At 42.6% G+C, this 16,424-nt stretch overlaps 1 protein-coding gene across 1 annotated transcript in view; it reads right to left on the reverse strand.

Moving 5' to 3' along the window:
* Window positions 1-7,148: 7,148 nt before the first annotated feature.
* LOC309557562 (contactin-associated protein-like 5) overlaps window positions 7,149-16,424 on the reverse strand; it is a 691,665-nt gene continuing 682,389 nt past the window's right edge. Inside the window, exons 23-24 of the mRNA XM_082260344.1 lie at window positions 15,044-15,118; window positions 7,149-7,445 (exon numbers count right to left, since the gene is read on the reverse strand). Coding sequence (XP_082116470.1) covers window positions 7,249-7,445; window positions 15,044-15,118 — 272 coding nt within the window. The 3' untranslated portion in view covers window positions 7,149-7,248. The remainder of the gene's footprint in view (window positions 7,446-15,043; window positions 15,119-16,424) is intronic.

Consider the following 16,424-nt stretch of genomic DNA (forward strand, 5'->3'; position numbering starts at 1 on the left):
TGCCCTGTCAATGGCATCAATGGGTGGAGTAGTGCCCTCTCATTAGCATCAGTGGGAGAAGTAGTGCCCCATCATTGGTGTCAGTGGGAGGAATAATGCCCTATTATTGGTATCAGTGGGAGGAATAGTGCCCCGTCATTTGTATCAGTAGGAGAAATAATGGCCATCATTGGTGTCCAGTAGAAGGAATAGTGCCTCAAGGCAATTGGGGGAATGGTGCCCCAAAAGCCAGATAAGGGCAAGAAAAGGGCCACATCTGGCCCCACAGTTTGAAGACCACTGATCTAGGCTGAAGCAGGGTTTTGCATCCTCATGTAAGAGCCTCCAGCAAGGTGAACAGTGAGCATCAACAGTGTTGACAAAATTAAAGCAAAAGTTTAGGTATGGCATTTTTTACAGCCACCTTGGACCAACGTAAGAATCTTGTGCCATATCTGTGGAATCCCCATGGAAGCTGGAAATTTATATAGCAGGCACTCTGGCTACAGTGATTCCCACTAAATTCCATATCTCATGCTGAGAAGCTTCCCCGCTGCATTCTGAACCCAGAAGTTTGCTCGCTCAGTACAGGTGCCATTCAGTGAACACTGCATTTTGTCAATTAATGCAAAGCATTTTCTGACTGAACGAGTTGGGGTGGTGACATCACAGTCTTCACTTCATCCAACCAGAGAACACTTTAAGCATGTGTGTCGAGGCAACTGAATAGCAGGTGTGTCGAGGCAACCTCTTGTGTTCAACAAGCAGTAGGGCAGCCACTTGACATGGGACCCGGAAGCTAGTGGAGATGACGGGAGTAGCACTGTCTTGTGATTTTCCAGCTTCTAGAGGGATCCCACAGGTATGGCACATAAACACTTACACTGGTCCAAGCTGGACCAATGCAACTATGGAAAATTTGTCATTCCTGGAATTCAGCTTTAAAGCTCACTCCAAAGCTGGTGAGACTAAAATTGAGAAATAGCATTGCCTTGGATCTAATAATCTAGACCTACAGCTATGAGGCCATGGGCACAGGATTGCCTAGGCACCCTCACATGCCAGGAAGAGCATTGATGTTTTTCAGAAGGACATCAAGACAAAGGGTATATTTTCAGGTTACTGTTACATAGTTTGGCATGGTTGAATAAAGACATCAGTCCATCCAGAAGCCATTTATAAGCTTATGCTATGCTACATGTACCAAGACTATAAACGCCACTGGGGTGTACTGTTCTGGGTAAAATAACATCTTAGATGCAACCAAAAAATAAATGTGTTGCTTAGCTTAACAAAGGTATATGGTCTTAGGAGGGCTAAGAAGTTATCTGAGCTTGGCACATCAAGGTTTAGACCTTTCAGTCATCCCACAGCCGTGAGGAATATTTCAAACAAAACAAAGTGAGATTACTTAGAGGGAGCTATTACATAGTTGTATGGATTAATCTATATTATTATATACACGTTTTTTTAATACACCTGTTTTACTATCTGGAAGCCTAGAAGAAAGAGAAATTTGGTACAGCGAAAAGGACCAAAAGTCCATTAAATCGGCCATAGATCTGCATTTGTCCCAAGCATGTCTGAATCCACTTACTGTTGACTGACCCACTATCTCTGCTGGAAGCAAGGCCACAACAAAGGATGGGCAGAAGGGGCGGCTGCCCTGGGCGAAATGGTCTACTGTAGAGATGGGGGCACCTTCTTTCTGTTACAAGGCTGGCAGGGGTAGTGATAGTGGTAGTGATTTTTATATGTGAGTGACTGCTGATCGTAGGATGCCCTAAGCTTGCACATGATTAATGGGGGTTGGGGGTGGGGGGGGGGGGCGGTTTGGCATCTTTGCCCTGGGCGCTGGATGACCTTGTCCCAGCACTGGCTGGAGATCTATTCCAAGCATCAACTACTCTTTTGGTAAAATAATACTTTATAAGATTTGTTTCCTTTCCTCCTGTTACTTTGAGGTCATGTTCCAGTTTTCTTGATCTTAGCTTCATATTGAAAATCCTGCCCTCCTTATTCACACCCTAATGGAAGGCTCTGAAGAAAATCTAGAAGGTTTTTAATCTCATGATGGAAAAAAAGAAAGCAACCACATATTAATGTTGCTGTGATCTTAAAAAGTACACATAGAGACAAACAAAACTACATGCGGCCGGCCATAAACTAGTAGAATTCCATTAGAAAAAAAAAATAGTTTTAAAAACATCCCTTTGATTTTCTAATTGTTAGTGAGGTCAAATCAACATTATTTTTTGACCACAGTGACAAGAAAATTCGTAGGAGCAGAATGGAATATTTTTTCTCAAACATATTTCTACCAGTGAATGTGGTTTTTGTTCAGGAAAGTCCATTTATTCCAAAATCAAATGTTAAAAGCATTTTTTTTTTTGTTTTGAACTTAATTCGTCATGTCATAAAATGTACTGACGTGAATTTTTGTACAAATGTTCAAAAAGTCAAATATACTAGTGTATGGCCAGCTTTGTTGATGGGTCTAAAAGGACCAGGTAGGACACAGACTTATTGGGTGATCAGGGCTTTTTGCAGCTGGAACTTGGTGGAACTCAGTTTCACCACCTCTGGCTCAGGTCTTTGGCTCCCTGCTCACCACTATCACTTGTATACACAGAGGTCCGGCTTCTGTATTTACAAGTTTTAGCTTGTCTCCCAGTGGCTCCCACTGAGTGCAGGATGGGGACAAGGGAGAAGCAGGTGCCCAGGGTGCAGTGCAGAAGCCAACACCCCCACTGGATGAACTCCCTGCAAATGAGAGGGGCAGAGCCACCTACAGTGTGTGGGGAGGTACTAGAGGCGGATGGGTGCTTAGGCTTAATACAGCAGCAAAAGTAAGACATGTGGAAGATGGTGGAGCTTTTAAGGGGTGGGGAATGGGGGCAGTGGGGGCGGGGGGGGTTGCATGCAGAAGTCAGAGCTGAAGAGGGGTGAAAGGGAGATGTGGATAGGGGATGCTGAGGTAAGCAGCTGTGGGAGAAGGCTGAACTCTATAATCTGCTTGTAGCGCAACCCCAAAATCTGCACGTAGCACACCCCAAAAACTCTGCACGTAGCACACCCCCAAATTCTGCACGTAATGCACTCATGGTATTTAAAGCCCCTTTAAGACTCTCCCACTGTTAGTGAAATTGGACCACACCCACTATTTGGTGTGGTTTGGAGGGTGTGGGGGGGGGGGGGGCGTTATTTGGGGAGGTCGTGGTGGAGTTCCTGATCCTATTTTCTGAGAAAAAAATCCCTGTGGCTGATACTGTCTATCACTGGTTTGAAAGGATAGTCAGAAAAAAATGCAGACAAAGTTTCAGAACGGTGTCAACTAACTCAATCCGTGGAATACCTGTTCTCTAAGAACATTACATTTCATTACTACTCCTCTTATCGCATATACATTCATATACATTTTCTTTGGGGGGCAGGAGTTAGGATCCAGGTGTTAAATGTGCAATGAGAGCATCAGGCAAAAAATCAAGGAATCTTTTAATACTGATAATAATTCATAGCAACAAAACATAAAAAATCCAGAACGCTACGGGAACTCAAAGGCCGCCCTCCTCCCCCCTTCTTTAGGGCTCAGAAATTAATTGTGGTTAAAAGGACTGTGACAGTACTCACCGTCACTGGGAGTGAAAGACTGATACTTAATGGTTTGGATGGCTTCAAGTGGGACAGTAATATTTGTCAGAAATACCTCTCAAGGAATATGAAGATTTAATCCCACTTTACACTGTTAGACGTATGGCTGTTGCCATGAAGTCTGACTCCTAAATAATCATAGCCATACGTAGATGTGTATTCCATGTACTTCAATGAAGGAGATGGACAGACTGTCATTGGCAGTCTTGTCTTATTGTCTATCTATTGAGATGGAATGTGGATTGTGTTAAGTCTGCCTGTCCCATTGTTAAATGTTAATGAGCCCACATTGTTCTGTCCAGATGGCTAGATAATTAGTTCAGGTTAATTATTTTTCTCTATACAATTTCATCTGCATATGATAATGTAATCAGGCAACCCCGACCTGTGTGTGGTAATAGGATCAGGAGGGGGAGGTCCATGCTGTATATAAATTCCGTGTGACTGTTCAATAAAGTGTGATTCCAGTACAAGCTAAGTTGTTGGCTAGCTTTGTATGGGGGCTGCTAGGATTTGATATCTGTGTTCATGACTGCAGGGAAGCCATATACTGACGGAAGACCACAAACACAGTGTGGATCGGTGGTTCCGTTACAAGGATTATGAAATAATTTTTCCTTGTGTCCCTGGTAAAGATTTTCTCTCTCTTCCTGTCTGGTAAAACACCATTAACGTAATCATAAATAGGGGAAATCTCCCTAATGGAGCACTGGATAGCAATAAAAACCTGACAGTAGATGTATCCAGTCTAAATCAGTCCAGTCTAATTCAAGCCCCGAAAGCTGACAACAATGAAAAACTTTCAGATTGTGTGGCTTTTTCATACATTCTGAGAAGGTTTTAGAATAACAAAATTGAAACAAAAAAATAAATAAATAATTGTCTGCATCATTATTTTACTCTTTCTTCTGGAGATTTTATATGTACAAATATATATTTATCTGCAGTATATCTATAATATAAGGTTCTATGTAATTGTCTATGGGACCAAATACCTTTCTTTGTTCTTCCAAATGGTACTGTATAAAACTGAGCTCTGTATGTATTGCCCTTGTCACTTGAATTGCTAAGTGTCCCACACATGTCTAGAACTTGTCCGTTTGAAATATAAAAAACTCTTTTCACCCCAAAACAGTGGTCGCAAATTCCCCAACAACGGACAATAAACTGGTGGAGATGGTTACTTCCACAGGGAAGAGGGAACAGGGGTTAGGCATGCAAAGGTTGCAGCTGGCACTGGTTAAAATTGAAGATCCCCTTAGACCAGTGATGGCGAACCTTGGCACCCTAGATGTTTTGGAACTACATTTCTGTTAAATAAATTATGAATGTTTCATAATTATTTATATGTTTTATAATCATTTATGCCTATAAGAATATATATATATATATATATATATATATATATATATATATATATACATATATATATATATATATATATATATATATATATATATGCCTACATAAGTAGTTTTTTGTTAGAACTGCAAGTCATCACATTCTAACTTTCCACCATATCCTGCTAATTGTCTAAACAATGGCTTACTGCACTCCATGACTTCACTATATCCTGTCCCTATATCCTGTAGCCTAGGAAATGGCCTATGTGCCTAATGGATAGTGACAATATGATATATATATATATATATATATATATATATATATATATATACACACATTACGTTTCTGTTAGCATTAAGTATGTAAGACAAAGCTTACCCCCCTTAGAGGAAGTGATACGATAAAGCATGTTTTTAGGCCTAGCAATTATTGTCCAAGGGGGAGGTTTTTAGTCAGGGTGCTCTAAAGTGTATATAAGATAAGACACATCATATGCAGGCCAGACCAGGTTGGCTGCATGTGAAAGGAACCTATTCCACGTGTCACTGTAGCTAATAGACCTATGCCTATATGTAACCTGTCTCCTCGTATACAAGAATAAATCTTTTTTCCTTGTATCAGCTTGTGGTCTAAGGTGATTTCCCTTACAATTTCCTATAATGCTCATGCACTCTGCAATGTAGATGAGCATCATTGGAAATGTAGTTCCAAAACATCTGGGGTGCCAAGGTTCGCAATCACTGCCCTAGACTTACTCTATGAACATTAAACAGCCAAACAACACATGTACCTTGGTAAACACTTAGCACCCCGTTTGACTTTCATCCATGCTCCGGTTGTCCAACAATTAGCATTGGAACCTGCTGCTCATTTAACATGGACAACATACAACTCATAGTGCGGCTCAGATCCTCTCATGCTATCCAACTTTCTGACATAAATGAAGCATTTTCCATTCAAAATTTTCAATCACAAGACATGGTGGGATTGAGCAACGTTATGAGATTTACGGTGTTGGCTCATACATGGCCAGCAACTTCCAATGCTGTTTGCTGGACAACTGGAACAAGGACAGGTCAAACATGGCGCTATGCATTTATGAAGGTACATGTGTTACATGGCTGTTTACTGCTCATGGATTATCTCTAGGATGAACTTTCACTTTAATAAATAGTCAGATTGTTGATTGTTTTCTTTCTTGACAAAACGTAATGGAATGTATGACATGATGGCCCTAATACATGAAGCTTCCTATGCACTTACGATGTGCTACATAGCACTTAAGGCATGCTAAAACAACATTGTATTGATTAGGAGGCCACTTTAACATGCTTTAAGCACACATTAAAGTGCTGTAAGTGCTACTTAAAGTTTGCTGAACCAGGGCCAATGGCTGACACGCATCAATGACCTCAATGAAACAGCTATAGAAGTGCCTTGGGCATTTACCACTGGCTCATTCACCTTCTTGAAGGTCAACCAATTTGGCCTCCCTTTTTAATACTTTGTGAAGCAGAAAGGTCTTTTCATGGCTATCTGCTTGATTATATCATAATTACTGGGAACAAAAACTCTGAAAAGTCTTTTTTTTTTCTTTAGAACGACTTACCGTTGCTAGAAAATAAGATTTTTGATTTAAAAATCTAGTCTGGACTACACAGCTTACATTTCCTAAATATTATGTATCTATTTGCCTAAGTGTATGAGTGAAATATTATACCACATTGGGCAATATATTGTTTTCCTCAGTGCCAGGTTGCAGAAGGATTTTTGGTCCAAACCATTTTCAGGTCGCATCATTGCGCTTACAACATTTGCCACAATTATCACTGGCCATTGGTAGGGTCTCTGTAGACATCCACAGGGCACTATATTTTTGGGCGTCCCAATGCAAAAGGAAAATCCATAATTGGTGCTGGAACCTCGTGTATGGGTTGCTTCGTAACAGCAGTTGCAGACTCGATTCTTGAAGACTGTGAGGCACATATTTAGGAGATTGCATTGAATAGACCATATGAACCACAAACCAAGTCCGAAGGTGATTCAATTCTAAGACCGTAAAAACCTGAATAAGAAACCATGCTCACAGGTGGATCTGATTGTAAGAGGGCAATCTGCTTAAACAGCCAAAATAGCCACAACGATGTTGATGAGAAGGAAGCAAAGTCCACTCCTGTGTCGGGTATTTTTCTTTTCCAAGAAAAAGGCTGTTAAGAATCAGCTAAAAAGAGCCCAAAAAAATAGGAGAAAATAATACTATAGAAATCCAGTCTATTAAATAAAATACTCCTTTTTGCACTCGCTCACTGTGTTTTGTAAGTCCATCTCGTTTCGGTAGGGATAGTCCATGTTTCCGGAATACTCTTTCTCCTTAGGTTGGCTTTTGCCGTGTGTCTTTTTATGTTGGTAGAGGATCTTGATCATTATTGCCGCAATGCAAAAAATGATGAATATTGTTATCGCTATCACACCTACAAAGGAAAAAAGAGAATTATATATATCATTGCATGGCCTTAGTATTTGCTAACGCATAAATACAGTCATCATACATTTTTAGTTTTTGACAGCATTGGAACCAAAACAGGGTTTTCGGTTTTGAGGACTTTGGATCCCAGATCATTTGGTTCCAAAAAAGGGTAGTGTCTGTGGCCATATTAGGTCAATAACATGGCGGTCATATTAGGTCGATGATGTCATGAGCATCCCTGCTCCTTTGTGTACATGCAGCTGTGGGGTGGGGAATCCCAGCCCGCATATCATTGGCCCAGCACTGACAGCTAACTTTCAGGTTTGGCCGAACATGGGTTCCGACTAAACCAAAAGCGGAACCCAAGCACATCCCTAATCATGCCCCTTGAAGGGAGTTCATCTCCCTAAATGGGATACATACAGCAATAAATGGAGTTTGCTGGAAGGAGGGATGGCGCGCTACAGTGTAATAAATGGCCATGTCCCATAGGTCAAGACACTAAGAGCCCATTCAGACAGGGGCGACACGACTTGCTGGGGAGACCTGTGAAGTTGCGGTGCACAGCCTGCAACGCGACCTCGGCGCGACTTGCACGGACTTCATATAATTGAAGTCAATGCAAGTCGCCTCCAGGTCGCCTCAAAGTAGTACAGGACCCTTTTTCTAAGTCGGAGCGACTTGTGTCGCTCCTATTAGAACGGGTCCTGTGCTAATCAATGGCAGGCGACCGACCGCGACTTGTCAGGCGACCAAGTCGCCTGGCAAGTCGCGCTAGTGTGAATCGACCCTAAAAGTAAGTGTTGACAAAAGGGTATCATGGAAGTTTATTAATAATGATAGGGGTTAAAAACAAACCGGTCCTGAAGTCTTCGGCATCACTTGGGGTGCTATGGGGGTGCCACATCTTAGAATCATGGAGCAGGATGGCCCAAAGCTGGGGGTAATGGAGGAGATTGAATACGGGGGGTCCGAGGGAACACCAATGTGGACAGGTGTTACCGTGCAGATGCTGTGTGCGGCTGCAACACAGGCTGTACACCGGACCTGTGGCTGATGCCGGAAGTGTCCCCTTGGCTGCGTCACTGGAAGTGACGACCGAAGTACAGATGGAACGCTGACCGGATGTGGAACATGGAACGCAAGCTTATGGTTGCCGTGACTACATGTTTCACGCGCATGCGCTTTGTCAAGTCACCAGGCAACCAGGAGCTATTTGAAGCCCGGGAGGGGGGCGGGAACAGAGCGGAACAAGGAACGAAATGAAGACATGATAAAGGACACAAAAAAATATATAAAAAATGGAGATCGGGCAAAATGGCCAAAGGGAAAAGGGAAAGGGAATCACACAGCAGCCCTAGGGATGCGAAGACCTCATCACAATATAGGGAGTATAATACAAAAGCACACTGGTGAATATCACAATGTAGATAGGGTAAAAATACACAAATATATCATAAAAAAAACATTCTATAGATACCATTTTTTGTTCGTATACAGCAATAAATGGCTGCTAAAAGGAAGGTATAAGGCTCTCAACGAATACCCTTTATATTATAAAAAGAAAAACCACCAAAACAAAACAGCAATTCCCATACTTTAAATTTTTGGATGTGTACGAAGGAGCATCTGGTACAAAAGTTTGTCTCACTTAAAGGACTTTTTTTTTAAACAGGAGCATCAGATACAGCCAACACATTTCAGGGGAAAAAGCCCCCCCCCCCTCTTTAGGGCATTATCAGTTGACTAAGAGACCCATGATGAAGCTTGATGAAGACTAGCATCTCCTGATGGTGCTAAAGACAGCCAGCTGAGGCTAGGACCAGAACAGGGTCCATCCATATTATGTGTCAATCATCAATCTGCTTCTTTGACGGAAAAATATTGTTACGGTAGATCCATCAAAGCCAGTTTTAACTTCTATTGGCCTAGCCCAGTGATGGGGAACCTTGGCACCCCATATGTTTTGGAACTACACTTCCCATGATGTTCATGCACTCTGCAGTGTAGTTGAGCATCATGGGAAATGTAGTTCAAAAACATCTGGGGTGCCAAGGTTTGCCATCACTGGCCTAGCCCTATCACAAACAAATTAAGCAGATTTTACATTTTGAATTTTATAAGGGATATTACAGCCAACAGTGGACATTAGCCCATTGTCAGTTGAATATGGGGCACCGGAGTGCCGAACAAAGTTTATGGTAGATCCATCAAGACCAGTTTTAACTTCTACTGACCTAGCCCAGTGATGGGGAACCTTGGCACCCCATATGTTTTGGAACTACACTTCCCATGATGTCCATGCACTCTGCAGTGTAGTTGAGCATCATTGGAAATGTAGTTCCAAAACATCTGGGGTGCCAAGGTTTGCCATCACCGGCCTTGCCCTATCACAAACAAATTAGGCAGATTTTACATTTTGAATTTCATAAGGGATATTACAGCCAACAGTGGACATTAGCTCGTTGTCAGTTGAACACGGGGCACCGGAGTGCAGAACAAATGCACTCCTGTGGTCTACAGGAGAAGTAAGGCCAAAAGAACTTTGACCCTACTTCTCCTTTAATGACTGCATCCCATAAAGCCTTAAGTCCAGAAACGTAATTCTCCTATGAAAAATGTTATTGTTTTTAAAACTAAATCTGTGAGCTTTGTAGGTTCATATAGGCAATCAAATACCTGGCCAAACTGTGACTTCATTGACAGCTTTCCAATAGGACTGACACCAACCTCTGGAATATTAATGGTTCTCGAGAACCCTGAGTGATTGCTGATGGCACCAGGACTCGGTGAAGAACTTGGCAGCTGCCATCCCTGCTGATGTGCACAGGAATTAATTTACTACAGGCAGTTATGACCTTCTCACTACAGTGGCTGGGAGAAGGCTGAGGGGTTGATAAGGTAAGAAACGGTGATAGATGGGTTGTCACCGGCTATGAGGAAAGATAAGACGTTCAGTGAAACTTCCAGCCTAGAACAAAGGCCATTAACGAGATATATAAGTGTGTTTAAGATTCTGGTGGATCGCGTGGGAGTGGGGCTATAAATGTATTATGATAAAAGAAACAGAATATAAAACAAAATGTTTGCAATATCTTCTAAAGGTACATGCCATCCAAAATTTTAAAGCAAAGCCTTATGTTTTAAATAGGAAGCAATTAGAACTTAAAGCAGTGCGCCACCACAACCGCCCCCCCCCCCCCCCAAATCGACTAAGGCTTTGTGCACTACTGCTACCCTTTGCAATTTAATTTGGTATTTTTTTGACCCTCAACTAATTTTTTTTTTCTTTTAGTCCTGACCTCGTCACCTCGTCCCCCCCCCCGCTATTCTTTCCTGGGCGAGAAGGACGTATCCCTGCCCACATTACATACCCCAGGAGACCGCAGGAGTGGGAACTCACAGCGGGTGGTAGGCGTATAACTGCGACGGCTGGTCGGCAAGTGGTTAAAAAATATTTAGGTATACAAATTAGGTATATGATTATTTTTCAAGTTAACCACTTCCCGACTGCCCGCCGCCTTTTTACTGCGGCAGTGCGGTGCAAACCGACGTAGGTATACGTCGGTCGCACGCCTGCAGCTAGGGGGCGAGCGCGCCCCCACTCGTCAGCGGGGACCCCGATGCACAGAGCAGGTGGCTCTGATTGCTGTCTGACACCCGCGATCGCTCCCCGCCGAGAGAAAAGAACAGTCAAATGTTGTAAAGACAGCCGACCGTTCCTCTCTCTGGAATGATCACAGAGCCCATCTGATCCTTCTATATAGGATCACAGATCTCTATGATCATTTCACAAGCCCAACCCCCATACAGTTAGAAACACTCCCCTAGGTACACATATAACCCCTTGATCACTTACTGTGTTAACTCCTTCCCTGCCAATGTTATCATTACAACAGTGCATATTTTTAGCACTGATTACTGTAGTAATGTCACTGGTCCCCCCAAAAGTGTCAAAAATGTCAGTTAGGGGTCCGATCTGTCCGCCACAATGTTGCAGTCCTGCAAAAAATCGTAGATCGCTGCCATTACTAGTAAAAAAAAAAAAAAAAAAACAATAAAAATGACATAAATCTTTCCCGTAGTATACGCAATAACTTTTGCGCAAACCAATCATTGCGATTTTTTTTTTCTGTACCAAAAATGTGTACCAGAAAACAAATTGGCCAGAAATGTTAAAAAATTTTGATTTTTACAGGTGATCAAATACCACCAAAAGAAAGCTCTATTTGTAAGAAAAAAAAAACATCAATTTTATTTGGGTACAGCGTCACACTACTGCGCAATTGTCCGTTAAAATAATGCAGTGCCGAATCGCAAAATATGGCCTGGTCATTAAGGGGGCAAATCCTTCCGGTCCAGAAGTGGTTAACCAATGCATGTTAATGCTGTTGGATTTGGCTTGGGCATAGAGGCATCAATGACCTCTGGTCACTATTGAGTTAAAGGTAAATCCCATCATCCAATTATGTCCAAGCCAAAATGCTGTTTTTTGTTGTTTTTTTTTCTTTGTAGAGAATTGGGTATTCTTTACAAAGTAAAATTGTACCTCATTCATTAAGTTCTGGGAGAAATGTCCTCTTACAAAATACTTCCCTTGCAAAGTGAAGTAGCTGGAAGAGAGGAAAGATCCCTGGTGCCGCACATTCATGGAGTCCTATGAGAGAGACAACTTCAGCCTGGGCTCCCGCCAAGCCACGCCCCAAATGCATTTTGCTCCACCCGGAGCTTTTTTAATGGGGATTAACTAGCTTTTTGCCTTCAGTAAATCAACCTCATTATGAGTAAGATTGTTGTTGATGGAACACCAAAATGTGAGAGCGATCTTGGACCCAATGTATAAAGGGCCCGTGTCATTGCATCAGTCTTCGGATTCCGATAAGCCCCCCCACCCGCATACCTCAACAACCACAGCCCAGGGTTGCCGGGAAGAGGCTCTTGTCTCCATGCACCCTGCCCAAGAGCACCCCCTTCATGTTGAGGGCATGTGACCTGCTATGGTTCTGGAGGGGGGGGGGTGCTTTTTAAAATTTTGCTGTGTACTATATGACTGGAGTGCATGCGATTTTGACCGCGCACGCGCGCCGCCGGAGCCACGCTCCCGCTGTGTTTAGACACAGCGTGAGGCGGGCCGCGGGAGGAGCAGCGGCGATCGCCGCTTCCCTCCCGCGATCGTCCGAGAAACGGAGAGAAGACCTGCCTGCTTATGTAAACAAAGCAGGCGGATCTTCTGTCAGACAGGCAGCTAAGCTGAAACCCCGATCTCTCTGTGCCTGTCACAGAACCATCCCCATCCCCACAGTGAGCAAGATCACCCCCAATATTAACCTCTTCCCTGCCAGTGTCATTTATAAGTAGGTAAGTATATAGTAACAGTGCATATTATTTAGCACTGATTACTATATTAGTGTCACTGGTCTCCAAAAAGTGTCAAAAATGTCAGTTAAGGGTCCGATCTGTCTGCTGCAATGTCGCAGTCCAGCTAAAAATTGCAGATCGCCGCCATTACCAATAAAAATAAATAAATAAAATGTCTGCAAATCTATCCCGTAGCTTGTAAACGCTATAACTTTTGCGCAAACCAATTAAAATACGCTTTTTGGGATTTTTTTTACCAAAAATATGTAGCCGAATACAAATTGCCCTAAACTGATAAAAAATTTAAATTTAAAATTTTTTTTTATTGGGAATGTTTATAGCAGAAAGTAAAAAAATATGGCGTTTTTTTTCAAAATCGTCGCTCTTTTTTTGTTCTGGCTAAGTACTGTATACACTTTAATGTTCTGGGGTCCCAAGCGTCAGTGCATATCCTTGAACAGGAAACATCACCATGTCTTTGTTTAGGAACCCCAACTATCAGTAAATTGTTCTAGAACCCTCAAGAACTGATGTATCATTGGAGTTCAAAAACATTACAGTGGGGCTGATGTTTCATTTTGAACTTTCACTTAGGTGAACAATTCCTACTACTTTATTTTCTGGCGTATAAGACTACTTTTGAACCTCCAAAAAATCCTCCAAAAATGGGGGGTTGTCTTATACGCCAAATATAATATCTCCAAGGTAACCTAAGTATAAGTATTACCGGTAGATGTAATCTCTGAAGACGCTGGCTGTGTGGGAATCCTGTACCGGTATACCGTATGTACCGTAGCTTCGGCTACATACAGTGTACCACACTGAGCCAATCAGGGAGAGCGATGTATTCTATTATAGAATGTAAAGCCTGCTCGGATTGGCGGAGTAACATCAGCCCGCCTCTCTGACTCTGCCAATCCGAGCAAGCTTTGCATTCAATAATAGAATACATCATCACTCACTGTGATTGGCTCAGCGCGGTACATTATATGTAGCCGAAGCTACGGTACATGCGGTATACCGGTACAGGATTCCAGCACAGCCAGCATCTTGAGATAACATCTACTGGTAATACTGTACTTGGGGTACCTTGGAGATCTATGAGAAATCTGATGTTTTTCAATGGTGTTGCTTTGCTTCGGAAGGGGGGGTAGTCTTATACAGCGAGTATAGCCCAAAACCTATGTTTTAACTTGAAAATTAGGGGGTTCGCCTTATACGCCCAGTCCTCTTATACGTCGGAAAATATGGTACTTTAGTAATTCAACTTCAAAGTGTCTTTCTGAAAAATACATATACATCTAGTGCAGGGGTCTTCAAACTATGGCTCTCCAGTTGTTCAGGGACTACACTTCCCATCATGCCTAGTCATGTCTGTGAATGTCGGTGTTTTACAATGCCTCATGGGATGTGTAGTTTTGCAACAGCTGGAGGGCCGTAGTTTGAGGACCCCTGCTCTAGAGCATGGACTGAGACCCCAGGTGGCAGATAAGTTGACAGTTTTAGATGGTGGTGTTAAAGGATTCCCAGAAGAGAAGTTAAGCCTGGAGTAAGAACAGAGAAGCATGGACACAGGGCCAACATGACTGGGTCAAAAGGGGTTTGGTATTAGAGTGTTTTTTTTCTGTAGGGTAAAGTAATTAGGAATAGAGGGGTACTTACCAGATTGATGAGTCAGGCAACAACAGGAGAGCCTTCAGGGGATGGCCGATAGGAAGGTCCTAGGAAGTCTTCAGTTGGAAGAGCTGGCATTGGGAAAACCTCCCAACCTCAAAATGTACATTGGTAGGGTCTTGGGTATGGCTACCTTTATTTGGTGGAGTTAAGTGACAGTCAGCTGTGGATTGTTCATGGTTGTATCTGTGACTAATGATGCCATTGTCCCTGAATCAGTGTTTTTGTGGCTGGTGGCCTACCGTTCAGTTTTTATACAGGTACTCATTGTTAAGTAGGGAAGCCTACAAGGACCTCGGGGCTTCATTCACACTGTACTGAGACCCCAGGTGCTAGGTTGATTTTTGAATTTGGCTCAAACACTTTAGTGCTGGGTGTTTGCCACAGATTTATTGTTGCGTTACCTTTTGGGTGAGGGTGGGGGTGACAGTTTTAAGGTTATACATTTAGTTGTTTTGAGTTTTTTTTTTTTTTTTGAGGGAGGTAAATTTTGTAGTGCCAAAATTAGTAAGCTACTAGCAAAATCACACTAAAGCTCACAGAGACATAAAACATATAAATAAATATAACCTCCAATAACAGCCGGACCGCTTTTCACTTCTTCATCTGTCAGAGGTTCTCGGTCATCCGTCTTTCCAAAGGGATCTATAACAAAGAGATTAGCAAATATATTCATTGTGTGAGCTGTCATTTAAAATACAGATTAGTTAGCACTAGCTGTGATTTGTATGAGGTTTAGGTATACTGTGGGGTTTGCATACTCTCCAATCCATCCTTTTGTGCCTGGAAAGGATCCTAGATATAGGGTCTAAGTTGTCCAATTTTCTTCTAGTAAATTAGGGTGACACCAGTGCTGCCGGTTATTATCACATTTATTGACACCAAGGACAATGCTGGGTTTATTGTAGTCATTAACACCAATGCTGGGGTTAATATTGTTTCCACTGACGTCAATGCTGGGGGTTATTATTGTGGTCTCTGACACCAATGCTGGTGGATTTCATTGCGGCCACTAACAATGATGGGAGTTATTATGTCCACTAACACCAGTGTTGGGGGTTAACTGTGCGGCCACTGACACCAATGCTGGGGGTCATTATTGCAGCCGCTGACACCAATATAGTTGGTTGTTGTTATTGCGGCCACTGACACCAATGTTGGGGGTTCATTTTATTACCACTTGCTGGGGGTTATTATTGTGGTCACTGACATCAATGTCAGGGATTAATATTGCAGCCACTAACACCAATTCTGGGGGTCATAATTGCAGCCAGTAACACCAATGTTGGGGGTTAATTTTGTGGCCACTGACATCAATGTTGGGAATTAATATTGCAGCCACTAACACCAATGCTGGGGGTCATTATTGCAGCCACTAACACCAATGCTGGGGGTCATTATTGCAGCCACTAACACCAATGCTGGGGGTCATTATTGCAGCCACTAACACCAATGCTGGGGGTTAATTTTGTGGCCACTGACATCAATGTTGGGGGTAATTTTGTTACTACTTGCTGGGGGTTATTTTTGCAGCCAATGACACCAATGTTGGGGGTTCATTTTATTACCACTTGCTGGGGGTTATTATTGTGGCCACTGACATCAATGTTGGGAATTAATATTGCAGCCACTAACACCAATGCTGGGGGTCATTATTGCAGCCACTAACACCAATGCTGGGGGTCATTATTGCAGCCACTAACACCAATGCTGGGGGTCATTATTGTAGCCAGTAACATCAATTTTGGGGGTTATTTTGGGGCCATGGACCCAATGTTGGGGTTAAACTTGTAACCACTTGCCGGGGTTATTATTTATCAGAACTGTCTATCGTATCGCTGTACCACGGCTGGGCTACATTTATAATACTTGGATTTAAACATATCACTACAAAATGTAAGCATTGGTAAATGGTATCTGTAATCTAGTGTGATAACCGCTTGCCTACCGT

Source organism: Pelophylax lessonae (genome assembly GCF_965119305.1).
Source record: "Pelophylax lessonae genome assembly, chromosome: 6".
Lineage (NCBI taxonomy): Eukaryota > Metazoa > Chordata > Amphibia > Anura > Ranidae > Pelophylax > Pelophylax lessonae.